The following is a 16,049-nucleotide window of genomic DNA, read 5'->3' as shown; positions in this document are numbered from 1 at the left end:
TAGAGCCAGGTAAACTAGAATCATATCCTGGGCAGGAGGTGTAAAAGTCAGGACATCAGAGAAAGTTTCTCTTCCGGGAGATAGTGGTGCTCTGGAGCATGACAAAGGTGGTACCTTCCAGTCTTTGTTTCCAGAGTGTTCCAACAGGATCCTAGCTGTGTGTGTTGAATAAGACCCCTGTCCCTTTAGCTGAGGTTTTAATGGTGGGCCTTAACTCACTTTAAGTCTAGCCCCAATTGGGTGCCTCTGAGCTGGACTCTGGGATGGGTGAGTCCAAGCACATGAGCCCTCTAAAAGGTGTTTCTCAGGTTACTATCATTTTGTGGATCTTGGGACACAAGACCCATTGGTTTTCAAAAATTAGATGTTTGGGGGCTCACCTCTCAAGTGCATGTCTTAAAAGTTGGGGTGTCCAAAGTAAGGTTTGAACTCTTTGCTCCTCAAGGAGATGCTCTGAGTTTTGAGTTCCCTTCTGGTTATGGTTGCTACAGTAGGGGTGAGATTTATGGTGAGATTGTGTCTCCATCTCCCCTACAGGTTTTTGTATGGTTTTCTTTTCTTTTGTCCAACAAGTAGTTGTCCCTCAACCAAGCTTTAAGTTTTTTTCTGAGAAGAAGTTGTTCTATGTTTAGCTGTAGATCCAGTGAGTCTGAGGAGGGAGATGACTTCAGAATCTTCCTACATCGCTATCTTGAATTGTTAATACTGTTTTTTATAATGCATAGAAAGCATTTGTATGTCAAATTCTGGTTTTTTTTTTTTTTTCCGAAGAAAAATTCATTGGTGAAAATGCATAAGAATGTTAATGTTTTTAATATTTCAAGGATCATGTTATCTTGGTTACATACAGTACACATGTAACTTCTTTCAGTTCAGTTCAGTCGCTCAGTCTTGACCGACTCTCTGTGACCCCATGAATCATAGCACGCCAGGCCTCCCTGTCCATCACCAACTCCCGGAGTTCACTCAAACTCATGTCCATAGAGTCGGTGATGCCATCCAGCCATCTCATTCTCTGTCGTCCCCTTCTCCTCCTGCCCCCATCCTTCCCAGCATCAGAGTCTTTTCCAGTGAGTCAACTTGTCGCATGAGGTGGCCAAAGTATTGGAGTTTCAGCTTTAGCATCAGTCCTTCCAATGAATCCCAGGATCGATCTCCTTTAGAATGGACTTGTTGGATCTCCTTGCAGTCCAAGGGACTCTCAATAGTCTTCTCCAGCACCACAGTTCAAAAGCATCAATTCTTCGGCGATCAGCTTTCTTCACAGTCCAACTCTCATATCCATACATGACCACAGGAAAAACCATAGCCTTGACTAGACGGACCTTTGTTGGCAAAGTAATGTCTCTGCTTTTTAATATACTATCTAGGCTGGTCATAACTTTCCTTCCAAGGAGTAAGCGTCTTTTAATTTCATGGCTGCAATCAGCATCCGCAGTGATTTTGGCGCCCAAAAAAATAAAGTCTGACACTGTTTCCACTGTTTTCCCATCTATTTCCCATGAAGTGATGGGACCAGATGCCATGATCTTCGTTTTCTGAATGTTGAGCTTCAAGCTAACCTTTTCTCTCTCCTCTTTCACTTTCATCAAGAGGCTTTTTACCTCTTCTTTAAGAAAATGTAAAGGGAGTCACATGATCATTCTATTACATGCACATGTTAATAATCACTGAGTTTAGTGAATGTTGTTTTTGGCCACATTGTGTGATTAGTGTAAAAAGTTAAACACAAATTCAACATTTTGCTTCTTTTGGTTCGGTTTAAAATAAAATTCAGAAAACTTAAAAAAATGTATATTTACACTTGTTGAAAAGAAAAGGGGAAAAGAAAGAAAAGAAGAAAATAAATATTATTTATGGTCTCACCACCCAGTGTTATTGATGATTTTTGGGAAAAGTTTAATAACATTTGCTAATTGATTTCTCTTAATTTAGCTGATACAATAAAAAGAACATTGAATATTGGAAGAGAAGCAGAAAGCATATATAAGTGCAAGAACGTCCCCTATATTTCTGGCATGAATACTAATCTCAGAAGGATTGGAAGGACTGTAGATAAACACTGGTCCCAAGCCCCACTTGGATGGGCTTTCCTACCAGTAGGATCACCACTCATTAGTGCTGTTGTTCTGCTTCTTAAGGGTACTTCTGTGAGTGATACATTGAGATTTTGATTCTTGGTACTGCACTTACCAAGAATATCTTAGAAATGTTTCATGTCACAAGGAAAGTGTTAGGCTTCATAAAGTGTTTTTTTCCTTGTCAAGAGAATCTGTCAATGGTTGGCCTTTTGCAGTTTGGGTCATAGCAGTACAGTTCACTCTTGTACAATGTGGGGGTTAGATGCATTGACTCCATTGCACTCAAAAATCCACATAGAACTTTATAGTCAGCCTTCTTTATCTGGTGGCTCAAATGATAATGAAACTGGCTGCACTGCAGTAAGATCTGGGTCCAATCCCTGGGTTGGGAACATCCCCTGGAGAAGGGAAAGGCTACCCACTCCAGTATTATGGCCTGGAGAATTCCAGCCCATGGGGTCGCAAAGAGTCCCACACAACTGAGCTACTTTCACTTTCTTTCTCTTTATTGGAGAGTCCACATTCATGAATTCATGTAGCTCTGTAGTATTTATTGAAAAAAAAAATCTATATATAAGTGGACCCATGAAGTTCAACCATGTTGTTTAAGGGTCAACTGTACATAGTTAACATTGGCTATGTTAGATTGTGTTCTGAGATGCCACTTGCTAAACTGGAATTTATTTTGACCCCAGTTCAGTCCCTGGGTCAGGACGATCCTCTGGAGAAGAGAATGGCAACCCACTCCAGTATTCTTACATGAAAAAATCCCATGGACACAGGACCATGGGATCACAAGTAGTCAGGCACGATTGAGCAATTAACATTGTCACTTGTATCTGTAGTTCTGAATCTGTGGATTCAACCAACTTTGGATAGTGCAGTATGTAACACGTTTATTGAAAAAAATTCTCGTATAGGTATCCAGCAGCTCAGACCTATGTTGTTCAAGGGTCATATCTATACATATGTAGATATCTAAGTTGTTTGTTTTGTTAGAAACTCCCATGTATGTTTCTGTGAATTAAAGAAATTCCCTTGTGTGTAAACTTGAGACTATTTTGTCACTCCAGGGCTGTTTAAATTTATTCCTGTGGCTTAGTTTTGATGTCACAGGCACTACCGCACTACAGGCAGATTTCATTTTATTATGCTTCACTTTATTGCACTTTGCAGATACTGTATTTTTTACAGATTGAAGGTTTGTGGCCACCTTGAATTGAACTCAAGAGTGTAGGCATCTTTTTTCTAACAGCATTTGCTCACTTCATGTCTCTGTGTCTAATTTTGGTAATTCTTAAATACTTGTTTTTTAAACAAATTATTTGTTTATTTTCTGCTGTTCTGGGTCTTTATTGCTGCAGAAGCTTTCCTCTAGTTGCAGGGAGCAAGGGCTACTCTAGTTGCAGTGCGTGGGCTTCTTTTTGTCGTGATAACTTCTCTTGTTACAGAGCATGGGCTCTAGAGCACGCGGGCTTCAGGAGCTGTGGCTCCTGGTCTCTGGTGGTGGTGGTGGTTCAGTCGCTCAGTCATGTCTGAGTCTTTGCGATATCATGGACTGCAGCATGCCAGGCTTCCCTGTCCTTCACTGTCTCCCTGAGTTTGTTCAAACTCATGTCCATTAAGTCAGTGATGCCATCCAACCATTTCATCCTCTGTCGCCTCCTTCTCCTGCCTTCAATCTTTCCCAGCATCAGAGTCTTTTCCAGTAAGTCAGTTGCATCAGGTGGCCAAAGTGTTGGAGCTTCAGCATCAGTCCTTGCAGTGAATATTCATGGTTGATTTCCTGTAGGATTGACTAGTTTGATCTCCTTGCTCTCCAAGGGACCCTCAAGTGTCTTGTCCAGCACCATAGTACAAAAGCATCAATTCTGTAGTGCTCAGCCATCTTTATGGTCCAACTCTCACAACTATACATGACTACTGGTAAAACCATAGCTTTGTTAGCAAAGTGATGTCTCTGCTTTTTTTGTCTGGGTTTGTCATAGCTTTTCTTCCAAGGAGCAAACATCTTTTAATTTCATGGCTGCAGTTACCATCCGCAGTTAATTTTTGAGCCCAGGAGAATGAAATCTGTCACTGTTTACACTTTTTCTTCATATATTTACCATGAAGTGATGGGACAAGATGCCATGATCTTGTTTTTTGAATGTTGAGTTTTAAGCCAGCTTTTTCACTGTTTTCTTTCACTTTCATTAAGAGGCTCTTTAGTTCTTTGCTTTCTGCCATAAGGGTGGTGTCATCTCTGTATATGAGGTGGTTGTTCTTTCTCCCAGCAGTCTTGATTCCAACTTGTGATTCATCTAGCCCAGCATTTCTCATGATGTACTCTGCATATAAGTTAAATAAAGCAGGGTGACAATATACAGCTTTGACATACTCCGTTCCCAATTTTGAACCCTCTGTTGTTCCATGTCCAGTTTTAACTGTTTCTTCTTGACCTGTACACAGGTTTCTTAGGGGACAGGTCAGGTGGTCTGGTAGTCTATTCTCTTTAAGAATTTTCCAGTTGGTTGTGATACAGTCAAAGGCTTTAGCATAGTCAATGAAGCAGAAGTAGATGTTTTTTGAAATTCCCTTGCTTTTTCTATAATCCAGCATATGTTGTCAATTTTATCTCTGGTTCTGCCTTTTCTAAATCCAGCTTGAACATCTGGAAGTTCATGGTTCACATACTGCTGAATTCTAACTTGAGCATAATCTTGCTAGTGTGTGAAATAAGTGCAATTGTACAGTAATTCGAACATTCTTTTGCATTGCCTTTCTTTGGGATTGGAATGAAAACTGACATTTTCCAGTCCTGTGGGCACTGCTGAGTTTTCTAAATTTGCTGACATATTGAGTGCAGCACTTAACAGTATCATCTTTTAGGATTTGAAATAGCTTTGCTGTAATCCATCACCTCCACTAACTCTGTAGTGATGCTTCCTAAGGCCCACTTGACTTCACACTCCAGGATGTCTGGCTCTAAGTGAGTGACCACACCATTGTGTTTATCTGGGTCATTAAGACCTTTTTTGGTACAGTTCTTATGTGTAGTCTTAATAGTTGTGGCTTAGGTGTACCGCGCACAGCATCTGGGATCTTCCCAGATCAGGATTAAACTGTGTTTCCTGCATTGGCAGGAGGATTCTTTACCACTGAGGCCCCGGGGAGACTTGATTCTTGCAATATTTTAAATCCTCTACTAGCATAAAGATTATGACTTATTGAAGGTTCTGATGATGGTTAGCATTTTTTTTTTTAGCAATACGATGTTTTTTAAGATAGATACATGCATTGCTTTTTAGACATAATGTTCTTGCACATTTAGTTGACTATAGTACAGTGCAAACATAACATTTATATGTGCTGGGAAACTGAAAATATTGTATGACTCATTTTATCACAAAATTTGCTTTATTGTGGTGGTCTGGAAGGAACCTGCAGTATTTCTGAGGTATCCCCATACTTAACACTTAAAAAGAAATTGACAGGATTGAGCAGATGGGCCCCTTTGTAAAGGTTTGAAGTTTGGACATCAAGACATAAAAGATATTTAGAAATGTAGCTGTCAGTGATTTGCTGCTTCATTGATTGGGTTGCTGGAAGTTGATTAAGTTTCTAGAGGTAAAATGCGTTTACCAAATACTAATAAGAATCTGTTCCATAGAGTTGATCTGTGAAATTATAATTTCACTGTTATTGGTAGTAATATATTTATTAATCTACTTGAACAGCATATGATAAAAGAACTAGAATATAGACCTTTAAGTTTTTGTCATTTTTGTTTGTAAGTTTCAGGCCTAGGAGCAGTTAGCCCCATGGTATAAACCAATGCTACTCAAATGACAGGTCCGTGGTGAGGTAATGCTTGCATCAGAATGTAAATCAGTGCATTGCATCCTTCACATCACAGAAGGTTTTGCTGTATAAAAATGTCAGTTGCACCAAACAGTAACATAATTGATTTACATTCTGCTTCAAGGTTCTTACCTCATGTTGGATTGCTGCTGTGACCAGGTCCAGCCCATCTGCAGCTCATACTTGGAGGAGTACTAGTATAAACAACTCATTTCATAAGTGAATGCTTTATATGTTTTCTGATTACACTGTTTGGATTGGATTGGTTTTAATGAACCTTGCTGCTGCTGTTACCTTCTAATGCCCTACAGAACAGGTAGACCTAATGAAACAAGTAAGGGATTTGGAGTCCTGGCTGTGCATTTTTTCACCTGAATGGCCTTGGACAAATAATTTAACGTCTCTGAACCTGTTTCAGAGGATATAATTCCTATGTTCCCATGTTGTGAAGATTGAGTTACGGTTTAAGAAACCACTTTAAAAACTCTAAATTGTAGTTAAAATGATAATCATCCATACTGACAGTTTTCAAAATTTGGCCTCCTTTTCTCTGCCCAATGCCTATTGCTGAGAGTGAAGGAGTTGTTTGTACTAGTAATAAATACACTTTCTTTAAGAAATTTAAATATTGTTGCTTTACTATTATGAACCAGACCCTGGTAAATAAATAAAATTTAACAATTGTTTCTTCACATTTTATACTAGTGCTTGACTCTTATAATAAATGAAAAGAAAAATAGTTCTATAAGTCTCATAAGAAAAAACAATGATCATCTGTCCTATTCCTCTGAACCTAGGATTCTTGCTTCTCTAAGACAGTTCTTTCGGTCTTTAACCCTTTTTTTTTCTTTTGGCACTCTCCTCTTATTTCTAAGTAACCTTTTATGGCTTATTCTTAAGTTTTAGTCTTAGCTATTTATCTAATAGGGCTTCCCAGGTGGCTCAGTGGTAAAGAATCCACCTGCTAATGCAGGAGGTACGGGTTTAATACCTGAGTGGGGAAGATCCCCTGGATTAGGAAATGGCAACCCACTCCAGTACTCTTGCCTGGAAATCCCATGCACAGAGGAGCTTGATGGGCTACAGTCCATAGAGTCGCAGAGAGTTAGACACGACTGAAGGACTTAGCACAACACTAAATTTGTGGGTAAATCTAAATGAATATTGACTGTATATAACAAGAGCTTTCAGCCTCCTGGTGTCTTTCTGTCTAACGTTAGTACTCTGTGCTTTGCTTTATAGAATTTATTCTTGAACTTGCATGGATTTTTGTTCAATATTTTTAGATTCCAAGGTTCTTGTAACTTGTTAATTTTTTGTGAGGTTTTTTCCCCCCCTGTAAAAAGGCTTAGGAAGAATAAATAAGATAGAGCAAATTTTCATCTAAACCTAGAAATTTTAGAACAATTGCTTATTTTCAGTTTTTTTGGAAGTATTATAAATTATTAATTAGGTGCTTGACTTCCTGAGAAGTTGTACAATTGAGAACATGTCTTTACAGATACATACAAAGGTTATTTTCTATTTTTATGTTTCAGGGTAATTTTTTCAATGCTAATAATGAAAAATGCTACCACCTCTCTGCTTTTAGATTGGAATGTTGCGTCAGCAGGTAGAAAAACATGAAAAAGTCAAGCAAGAGATGGCCATGGAGTATAAGCAAGAGTTAAAGAAACTACATGAAGAAGTAAGATTTTAATTCTATTACATATTGTATAATTCTGTCTCTTCAACCTTGAGAATTTTGTTAGTGAGCTGGTTTCTACTTTATAAAGTGGATGTATATATTCCATGGAAGATATTGGAGTAAAAATCTTTCTATGTTCTTAAACCCATAATCTTGCCTTTTATATATTTGATATTACCTACAACAGTGATTCTAAAATATGTTTCTTGGTTGAGTATCTGAAAGAAATAGAGCTATTTTGTATAATACCATGAAATGCTGATACCAAAAGCTTATGTTAAATGTTTTAATTTTTGAGTTGAGTCAGTTACTAGATTTTAAATAATGGAAGATTCAAAGGTTTCAGAAGCATTTTGGTATAAATTAGAAAGGTAAGAAAATTCTACCAGTTAACTGAATTGTATTCTTCAGATTGGCAAAAAAATACTTTTTATTTAATTCTGAAACATACCTCTCCTGCATAGTGAATATCAGTGTTCCACTGGGGAATGGTTCAAGAACCACAGGCCTGGAGAAAAGAAAAAGAGTGTTTATTTGCTGATTTTATTGTGAGGATGGGTTGTGGGGCCCCTAAGTGCAGGGCTATTGTATATTATAATAAAAAATTAGACCTTTGTTTTATTTATTTATTAAACTTTTCTCTTTATTTTTTCTTTGAATATATTTTTTTTTTCTGGTAGTTTTGGGTTTTATATTTTATCTAACATGCTGTCTATTTTCAGGGATGCTAGTTAGCTCTACTTGTGCTTTCATAATGCCAGTTTGTTTTATCAGCACTGTTTACACATTCTTAAATTTTAAGTCTAGAAATAACTGTGTCTACAGTTAGGCAGACTGAAGAGAAGCTACGAAAAGCTACAGAAAAAACATGTAAGAGACTTCAGAGGAAATGCCAAAAATCACAGGGAAGATCGGTCTGAAATTGAGAGGTTAACTGGAAAAATAGAGGTATGTTCATAGTACTGATTGGCTTGTTGTGATTGTCAGCTTTCATGTTGGAAAACTCTGTTTCTAATAGTGCTATTTCATGAAGCCAATTTTCTCTCACTTGCAGGACTACCACTGAGCTCTTTCAAAGGTGGGAGGGTGTCCTGTCATCGTCTGGTTCCCTGTGGTTACTTAGCTATCAGTAGTTCTCAGGAGGGTGGTGCCATCCTTTGAGGGCATTGGAAATATTTGAGACTTTGTTTTGGTTGTCAGAATGACTGGGAGTGAAACTGGTGAGTAGGGCACAGGAACCAGGGACACTCAACATGACTGGGCCTATTCCACACAGGAAAGACCTATTGTACCCAAATGCCAACACTAAGGAACTTTGATCCCAGTTACTGGCTGTCCTCTGTGGGTACTGTCTTTGTTTTATTTATCACCTGACAGAGTAGGGGCTTAGTAAGTGTTGAAGGTATGTGGCTTTTTTGTACATGGTACTTTCTTTATCAGATTATTTATTCTTAGTTCCCATTTAGATGTGATAAGTCACTTGCCTCCCTCTTTGCTGACTAAGTTTTTGTTAAGTTTGAGTAACTCCATGATTATTGTATATCTTGATTCCCCAGAGGAGTTAAGGAAGTCGAGACTTTACACACCAAGAACAGCACGGGGCTGGCACTTTTCCCCCCTTGCATCCACCTCTCCTCTCCTCTGTCTATGCTCTTGGTTCTCAGGTGTACCTAAGTGTTAACCAGGGTCCTCTTTAGTCTCCCAGAGATTCTGATCCAGTAGTATGGCATGTGAGCTAGGACTCTGCATTTTATCTAGCTTCCCCAGCTGATGTTAATTTGAGAAACGTTGTTCAACATCTTTGTATGATTACTTACAATGTTTCTACTCAAAGTGACCTGTCACCCAGTAATACTGTTATATTATTACTACCTAGAATTTTACTTTCTACTTTTAATATTTTTTTTACATCTCAATATTTTTCTATGTTTGAAGAGCTTAGAATCAGATTTTGCTTTCTCTCCAGCCTTCTTCACTGGTACCTGGGTTTTTGCACAAAACCCCTCATGTTCTTATTCCCTGTTACCACTCCAGACCATTCTGTTTTCTTTGTACCTCAGAGTCTCCATCTTTGATTTTCATGTCATAAGCATATACCACCATCCCTGGTGGCTCAGTGGTAAAGAATCTACCAGTCAACGTAGGAGACTCAGGTTCCATCCCTGGGTTGGGAAGATCCCTTGGAAAAGGAAATGGCAATCCATTCCAGTATTCTTGTCTGGGAAATCCCGTGGACAGAGGAGACTAGCAGGCTGCAGTCCATGGGGTCTCAAGAGTCAGACATAACATAGTGACTAAACAACAGCAACAATGTACATACAGGCAAAATTAGTCATCTTCTGATCCCTGATTACTGGTTGATTGTCATTCTCTGCAACATTGCTCTTACCATAATTCTTGAGGATTTTGGTATCCACAAAGATGATCCTTATAATACTGTGGTCTTTGGTTCATTGGTGTTCTTTCCTCCAGAGATATTTTGATCTCCCTGTCTCTTTTCCCTTTTCCCATTGCAATTCCTTAGGTATTGTCACTAACAATATTTGCAGCCCTCCAAGAATCACATTTTTAAGCATCTCATTCTTTCTGACTACCATCCCCGTCTTTTCAGTTTGCTGCCTCTTATTCCTGATGCTCGATAATCACCTGATTCCCCATTCCTTAAAGTGCTTGGATCTGGCCACTTGTCACTGCTCCGTACCTACCTCGTGTCCTCACCTCCCACTCCTTACCCAGCTTCTGTCCCATGGTTACACTCCTCATGTTCCCCTTCTGTTCCTGTGCCCTCTCTTGTTTGTTGTTGTTCAGTGACTCAGTTGTGTCCAGCTCTTCGTGACCCCATGCACTGCGGGGCTTCCCTGACCTTCACCATCTCCCTGAGTGCACAAACTCACTTCCATTGAGTCAGTGATACCATCCAACCATCTCATCCTCTGTTGCCCTCTTCTCCTATCCTCAGTCTTTCCCAGCATCAGGGTCTTTTCCAGTGAATCGGTTCCATCAGGTGGCCAAAGTATTGGAGCTTCAGCTTCAGCATCAGTCCTTCCAACGAATATTCAGGGATCATTTCCTTTAGGATTGACTGGTTTGATCTCCTTGCTGTCCAGGAGACTCTCAAGAGTCTTCTCCAGCACCACAGTACAAAAGCATCAATTCTTCAGCGTTCAACCTTTATGGTTCAGCTCTCACGTCCATACATGACTAATATGGAAACCAGAGCTTTGACTGTACAGACCTTTGTTGGCAAAGTAATGTCTCTGCTTTTTAATGCGCTGTCTAGGTTTGTCATAGCTTAGTTGTTTGCTTTACTTGAGTCGTGTCCGACTCTTTGCGGCCCAATTGACTATGGTCCACCAGGCTCCTCCTTTAACTCTCATTAAATCCAGCTTTCTCCCCACTCTCTACCTGTCTTTTGTGGCAGATCATGGCTGGAGAAAAATATGATCTTGCTGACTGGCCTCATTTTCAATTTGTGTTCACTCACCTCAGATGGGTCCTCATGCTGTCCAGAATTATATTTCTCTTCTCTGTCCCCTTATTTTTCCATAATGACTGTTTCATACTTTCTCTTTTCTTGAATTTTTAGCACTTTGCCCCATATCCTCACTTCTGGGTGATGACCTTTATATTTCATTGAGAAAACTGAAGCAATGAAAAGATAATTATCACAGCTTCCAACCTTTCTGTTTGCAACTGTTTCCATATACTTTGCCTTCCTACTGAAGGATCTGTCCATGCCCTCCCTATTCCCTTTCCACGATGCCGCTCCAGAAATTCTCTATTCTGCATCCTCAGGTTTTTCCTCCCTACTGGATATTTTCCACCAACATGCAAATTTCCCCCCTTCTTAAATATCCTTTGTTGACCTCTATTTTTGTCCTTTGGATACTGTCCCATTTTTCTCCTTCATTTTATAAAAAAAGAAGTTGTTTAACTAGCGTCGTTTAACTAAATGACTTTGCTGCTAAGTCACTTCAGTCGTGTCCGACTCTGTGTCACCCCATAGACGGAAGCCCACCAGGCTCCCCCATCCCTGGGATTCTCCAGGCAAGAACACTGGAGTGGGTTGCCATTTCCTTCTCCAATGTGTGAAAGTGAAAAGTGAAAGTGAAGTCGCTCAGTCGTGTCCGACCCATAGCGACCCCATGGACTGCAGCCCACCAGGCTTCTCCATCCATGTGATTTTTTAGGCAGGAGTACTGGAGTGGCTTGCCATTGCCTTTTCCGAAATGACTTTAGGTACCTATATTTGTCTCTAGTTCCTTGCCCTCCATATTTCTTACACTCACTCAGTAAGCCTTTCTCTCCTCTGCAGAAGCTGTGGGCATGGAGGTCACCAGTGAATTCGCATTACTGAAGCCTGTGTCCACCCTCATCTTCCATATCCTGTCTGCAGCATTAGACTCAACTGGATTTGGCTTTCTGGATTTGGCTTGGAGAGCACTTGTACTTTCCTGGGTTTTCTCCTACTTTGTTTGCCACTCCTTCTCAATTACTTTTTTCCTCAGCCTTTTAGCATTGGAACACCCTACAACTGTGTTGTTGTACCTCTTCTCTTTTCTCTCGAGGCCACTCCCTTGGTGATACTATTCAGTCTCATAGTTTTAAGCACTGTGTATATGTTGATAATTCCTATATTCCTATATCTAATCTTGACTTTTGGCTACAGAATAATTTCCAACTTCCCATTTCACATCTCCATATAGTATCTAAAGCTGTCTCAAACTTGACTTCTTTAAAATAAAGGCCCTGACTTATTTTTTCCTCATCTTCCAGCACCATTTCTGTTTTAGTTAATGTAACTCCATTCCTCAGATTGCTGAAGCCTAAAAACCTTGGAGTCACCCATGATTTCTCTTCTCTCAGCACAAGAGCCAGAATGATTCTGTTTAGTTTAAGTTAAATCGTGTTCTCTTCTGTCCGTAAGTTTACAGTAGTTTCTCCTAAAAGACAAAGTTATCATAATGACCTACAGAGTCTCACTGCCTATTAACTCTGACCTTTCCCTTCTTTTCTTCCTTTTTTTCCCTTTTACTCACTCCCCCCCTGCCACACCAACCTTCTTGCTCATCCTTGAACATGCCAAGATGCTTCCACCTCAAGGCCTTGTACTTCTCAGAATAGTATAACTTCATCTCCATCTCCCTGGTGTTTACTTTCATGTTACTCACGCTAACCACTCCTTTTGCAAACTGCAACCACCAACTCTGAGTACTCCATGCTCGATTTTCCCCAAAATGGGTACAGTTGGCTCTCTGTATCTATGGGTTCTGCATCCGTGAATTTAACCAACTGTGAATCTAAAATATTCTGGGAAAAGCAAATTCCAGAAAGTTCCAAAAAGCAGACCTTGAATTTGTTATGCACTAGTGTTCTTGCCTGGAGAATCCCAGGGACAGAGGAGCCTAGTGGGCTGCCGTCTATGGGGTCGCACAGAGTCGGACACGACTGAAGCACTTAGCAGCAGCAGCAGCAGCATTTACATTGTATTTATAGTTATTTACACAGCGTTTACATTGTATTAGGCATTATAAGTAATCTGGAAATGATTTCAAGTCTGTGGGAGGATGCACATTAGTTCCATGTGAATAACATACCATTTCTTATAAGGGACATGATCATCTATGGATTTAGTAACCGGAGAGGTCTGGAACCAGTCCTCCACAGATACTGACAGACGACCGTATTGCTATCTGATTACTGTACAATAATGTGTTGTCTGTCGCCCTCCAGTTGAGTGGGGCTAGAATTTTTGTTTGTTTTGTTAAATATTGTATCCCTAGCACTAGAACAGTACCTGGAGTATACGTGGTAGAAACAATGAGTAAGTGAATATCAGCTGGTGAACAGTAATTACCTTAAGTTAGCATGCTTCTCTGGTTGAGACTCTTGGAGGACAGTGATAGAAAGACTGAGTTTCCTTTCCCTTTGATTTGCCTTTTTCATGAATATTGGGCTCGTTTTCTTGATTGTGCAACTTGAAGTTATTATTGATCCATCATTAATTTTGAACTCTTTGGCTTTGGGTTATAGATACCTGTTAAAATTTAATACAGATATTTTTTGTTATTCATATCTTTATAGTTCTGTTGAGATAATAAAAATTTGGATATCAAAGGATACTGTATTAACTGAATCTGTCTGGTTCCTGAGTTTTAGACTCTGATGGGAATTGGGCTCGCCAGGGATTTATCTGAACATTTGTTTGAATCTGTTCAGTTCCTGGGTTTGGATATCAAGAATTTGGGTAGTGAGTGATAAGTATAATCATATTTTGAAATTTTCATTATCTTAACATCAGTTTTCTGAAAAATCACTAAAAAATTATAACAACCCTTAGGTGGCAGCAGATCTTTGAAAATCATCTTGAATCCAGTATCTGTGTTTCGTACTCTTCACCATTAGTGTGTTAAATTTAGAAAGACAGATATCCAGAGGCACAGTATGTAAGGAATTTAGTATTACTCTACAGTTCTATCAGTTAAGTGAGTAATGGGGCTCCTGCTGTGGTGAAAGGTGCATGTGTACCCAGGGACCTGGGGAAAAATTAAAGTAAAAGTGAATCTGGAAGGTGGTGGCAGCAATGGGAAACACTTAGAAGTTAAGTACCTTAATTGCCTCTTTAGGAATTTCGTCAGAAATCACTGGACTGGGAGAAGCAGCGCTTGATTTATCAGCAACAGGTGTCTTCTCTGGAGGCACAAAGAAAGGCTCTAGCTGAACAATCAGAGATAATTCAGGTAAGTTTAAGACATTTTTGGCATAATGAGAGGCAGAGAGATTTCGATTAAATTTGAACCGGCTTAAAAAAGGCGGTGCCGTGTGCTCCCCGTGCTCACCCCGTCCTCACGCCCGCTGCTCCTTTGCTTGCGGCTTTCCTTCACTGGTTCCTCCCTCCCTCCCTCCCTCGGGCTCGCTCTTGTTCTCTCAGTCTGTCACTCTTGCATCCTCCTGCTCACCCCACACTTTGATTTTACTCTCCCTTCCTTTCTCTGTCTACCTAGGCTCTCTGTCTTCTTTTCCATTTCTTTCTGGCTCTGACTTACTTATTCTGGCTGTTTCTGGCTCTTGCCTTGGCCCCACTTCTGTCTGTGTCTTGTTCCATCTCTAATAGTTGGGGTGCCTTAGCTGAGGTCCTCAGCCAGGGAGCTTCGGCCAGTCAGCCTGTTTGAACACAAATGCTGAAAGATTCACACTCTTTGTGGGAACAGAAACACTTTTTACAACATTACTAGAAACTTTTTTAATGAAGAACTGATGGCTTAAGCAAAACAGAAAATTAGTTACCTAATTTAGGAATTTTCTTCTTGGAACATATTCAGTTTGTTTGCTTTTTCAATTAAAAACCAAGAACAGAAGGGAAGTGAACATAGACGGTAATGAATATTTATGACCATGGGGTTCCAGAGAGTCAGATATGACTTAGTGACTGAACAACAACAGCAGCAATGTGCTAGACACTGTCTCAGTGCTTCTTCTAAATGCAGTTATCTAGAATATGTAATTATATGTTGTCTGCTTAATGTCATGATAATTGGTCAAGGTTGGTAGAAATCTCAGTTTTATAGAAGAGAGAATTACCAGAGAAATTAAGAAGAGCTAGAGGGACGAATTAAAAAAGGTAAAAAACAATCTGCATTATTTGCTGCTCCAAATCTTAGTAATATATTGGCTTTTAATCATCTGCCCTGAAATATCAGTGGGATAATAAACTACCATGAATGGCTCTGCTGTTAGTGACTCCACTCAGAATGGCACAAGGGGCCCACAGCAATCTAAAGGATCAAAATTATTTACTAGGCTGCAGCAAGCTATGCAGCCAGAGTGGGCCAATAAAATCCTGAAAGTGTAGACCAGAGTTTTTTTTATTTTTACCTGAATGCTAAAGCACTGTACAAACATAAATAGCTATAAGATATATATAGGCTTCAGATTGGCAAAAAAGAAAACTGAGTCCTAGTTTTTAAGTTCTCAATGATTCTTCTATGTAGTATGCTTATTGTTGAGCGTAGATCCTTTTTTTAATTTGCTATTGTGATTACTCAACATAATTAAAGCTTCATTGTTAGAAAAAATGAGATTTTTATTTACCATAATTCAGCTAGAGCTAGAATAAGAAGCTTTTAAAAAGCCAACATTTGTTTTCCGTATTTGAACTCTTCTGGTAGTTTTGTTTAAACTAAAACTGCTCTGATTAAGGAAAAACTGTTACTTCCATGTCTTTCTCACTTAGCAGTAATCGCTGGTCCTCATTTAAAAAAAAAAAGTTCTTAAAAGAAATTTCTATATACCCATTTCATTGCTGCTGCTGCTGCTACTGCTAAGTCGCTTCAGTCGTGTCCAACTCTATGCGACCCCATAGACGGCAGCCCATTACCCAGCATTAATAGTTATAATTTTGCCAATCTTAAAAATAGGTGGTAAAAAATATTAAAACA

General features: G+C 39.4%; 1 protein-coding gene across 20 annotated transcripts in view; it reads left to right on the top strand.

The window, feature by feature from the left end:
• The window catches only part of CEP63 (centrosomal protein 63), a 102,947-nt gene that overhangs the window by 25,661 nt on the left and 61,237 nt on the right, over window positions 1–16,049 (top strand). For 15 of the 20 annotated variants that reach the window (XM_088840457.1, XM_088840463.1, XM_055413361.2 and 12 more), the window contains 3 exons: window positions 7,516–7,611; window positions 8,437–8,559; window positions 14,238–14,351. In XM_088840457.1, the coding sequence (XP_088696583.1) occupies window positions 7,516–7,611; window positions 8,437–8,559; window positions 14,238–14,351 (333 nt within the window). Of the gene's footprint in view, window positions 1–7,462; window positions 7,612–8,436; window positions 8,560–14,237; window positions 14,352–16,049 lie in introns of all 20 variants that reach the window. The other 5 variants (XM_088840466.1, XM_088840465.1, XM_088840461.1 and 2 more) reach the window with 2 other exon arrangements.

Source organism: Moschus berezovskii, chromosome 1, assembly GCF_049115385.1.
Source record: "Moschus berezovskii isolate FMDL1 chromosome 1, NW_MosBer_1.0, whole genome shotgun sequence".
Taxonomy (NCBI): Eukaryota; Metazoa; Chordata; class Mammalia; order Artiodactyla; family Moschidae; genus Moschus; species Moschus berezovskii.
This window is presented reverse-complemented; position numbering and strand designations above follow the sequence as displayed.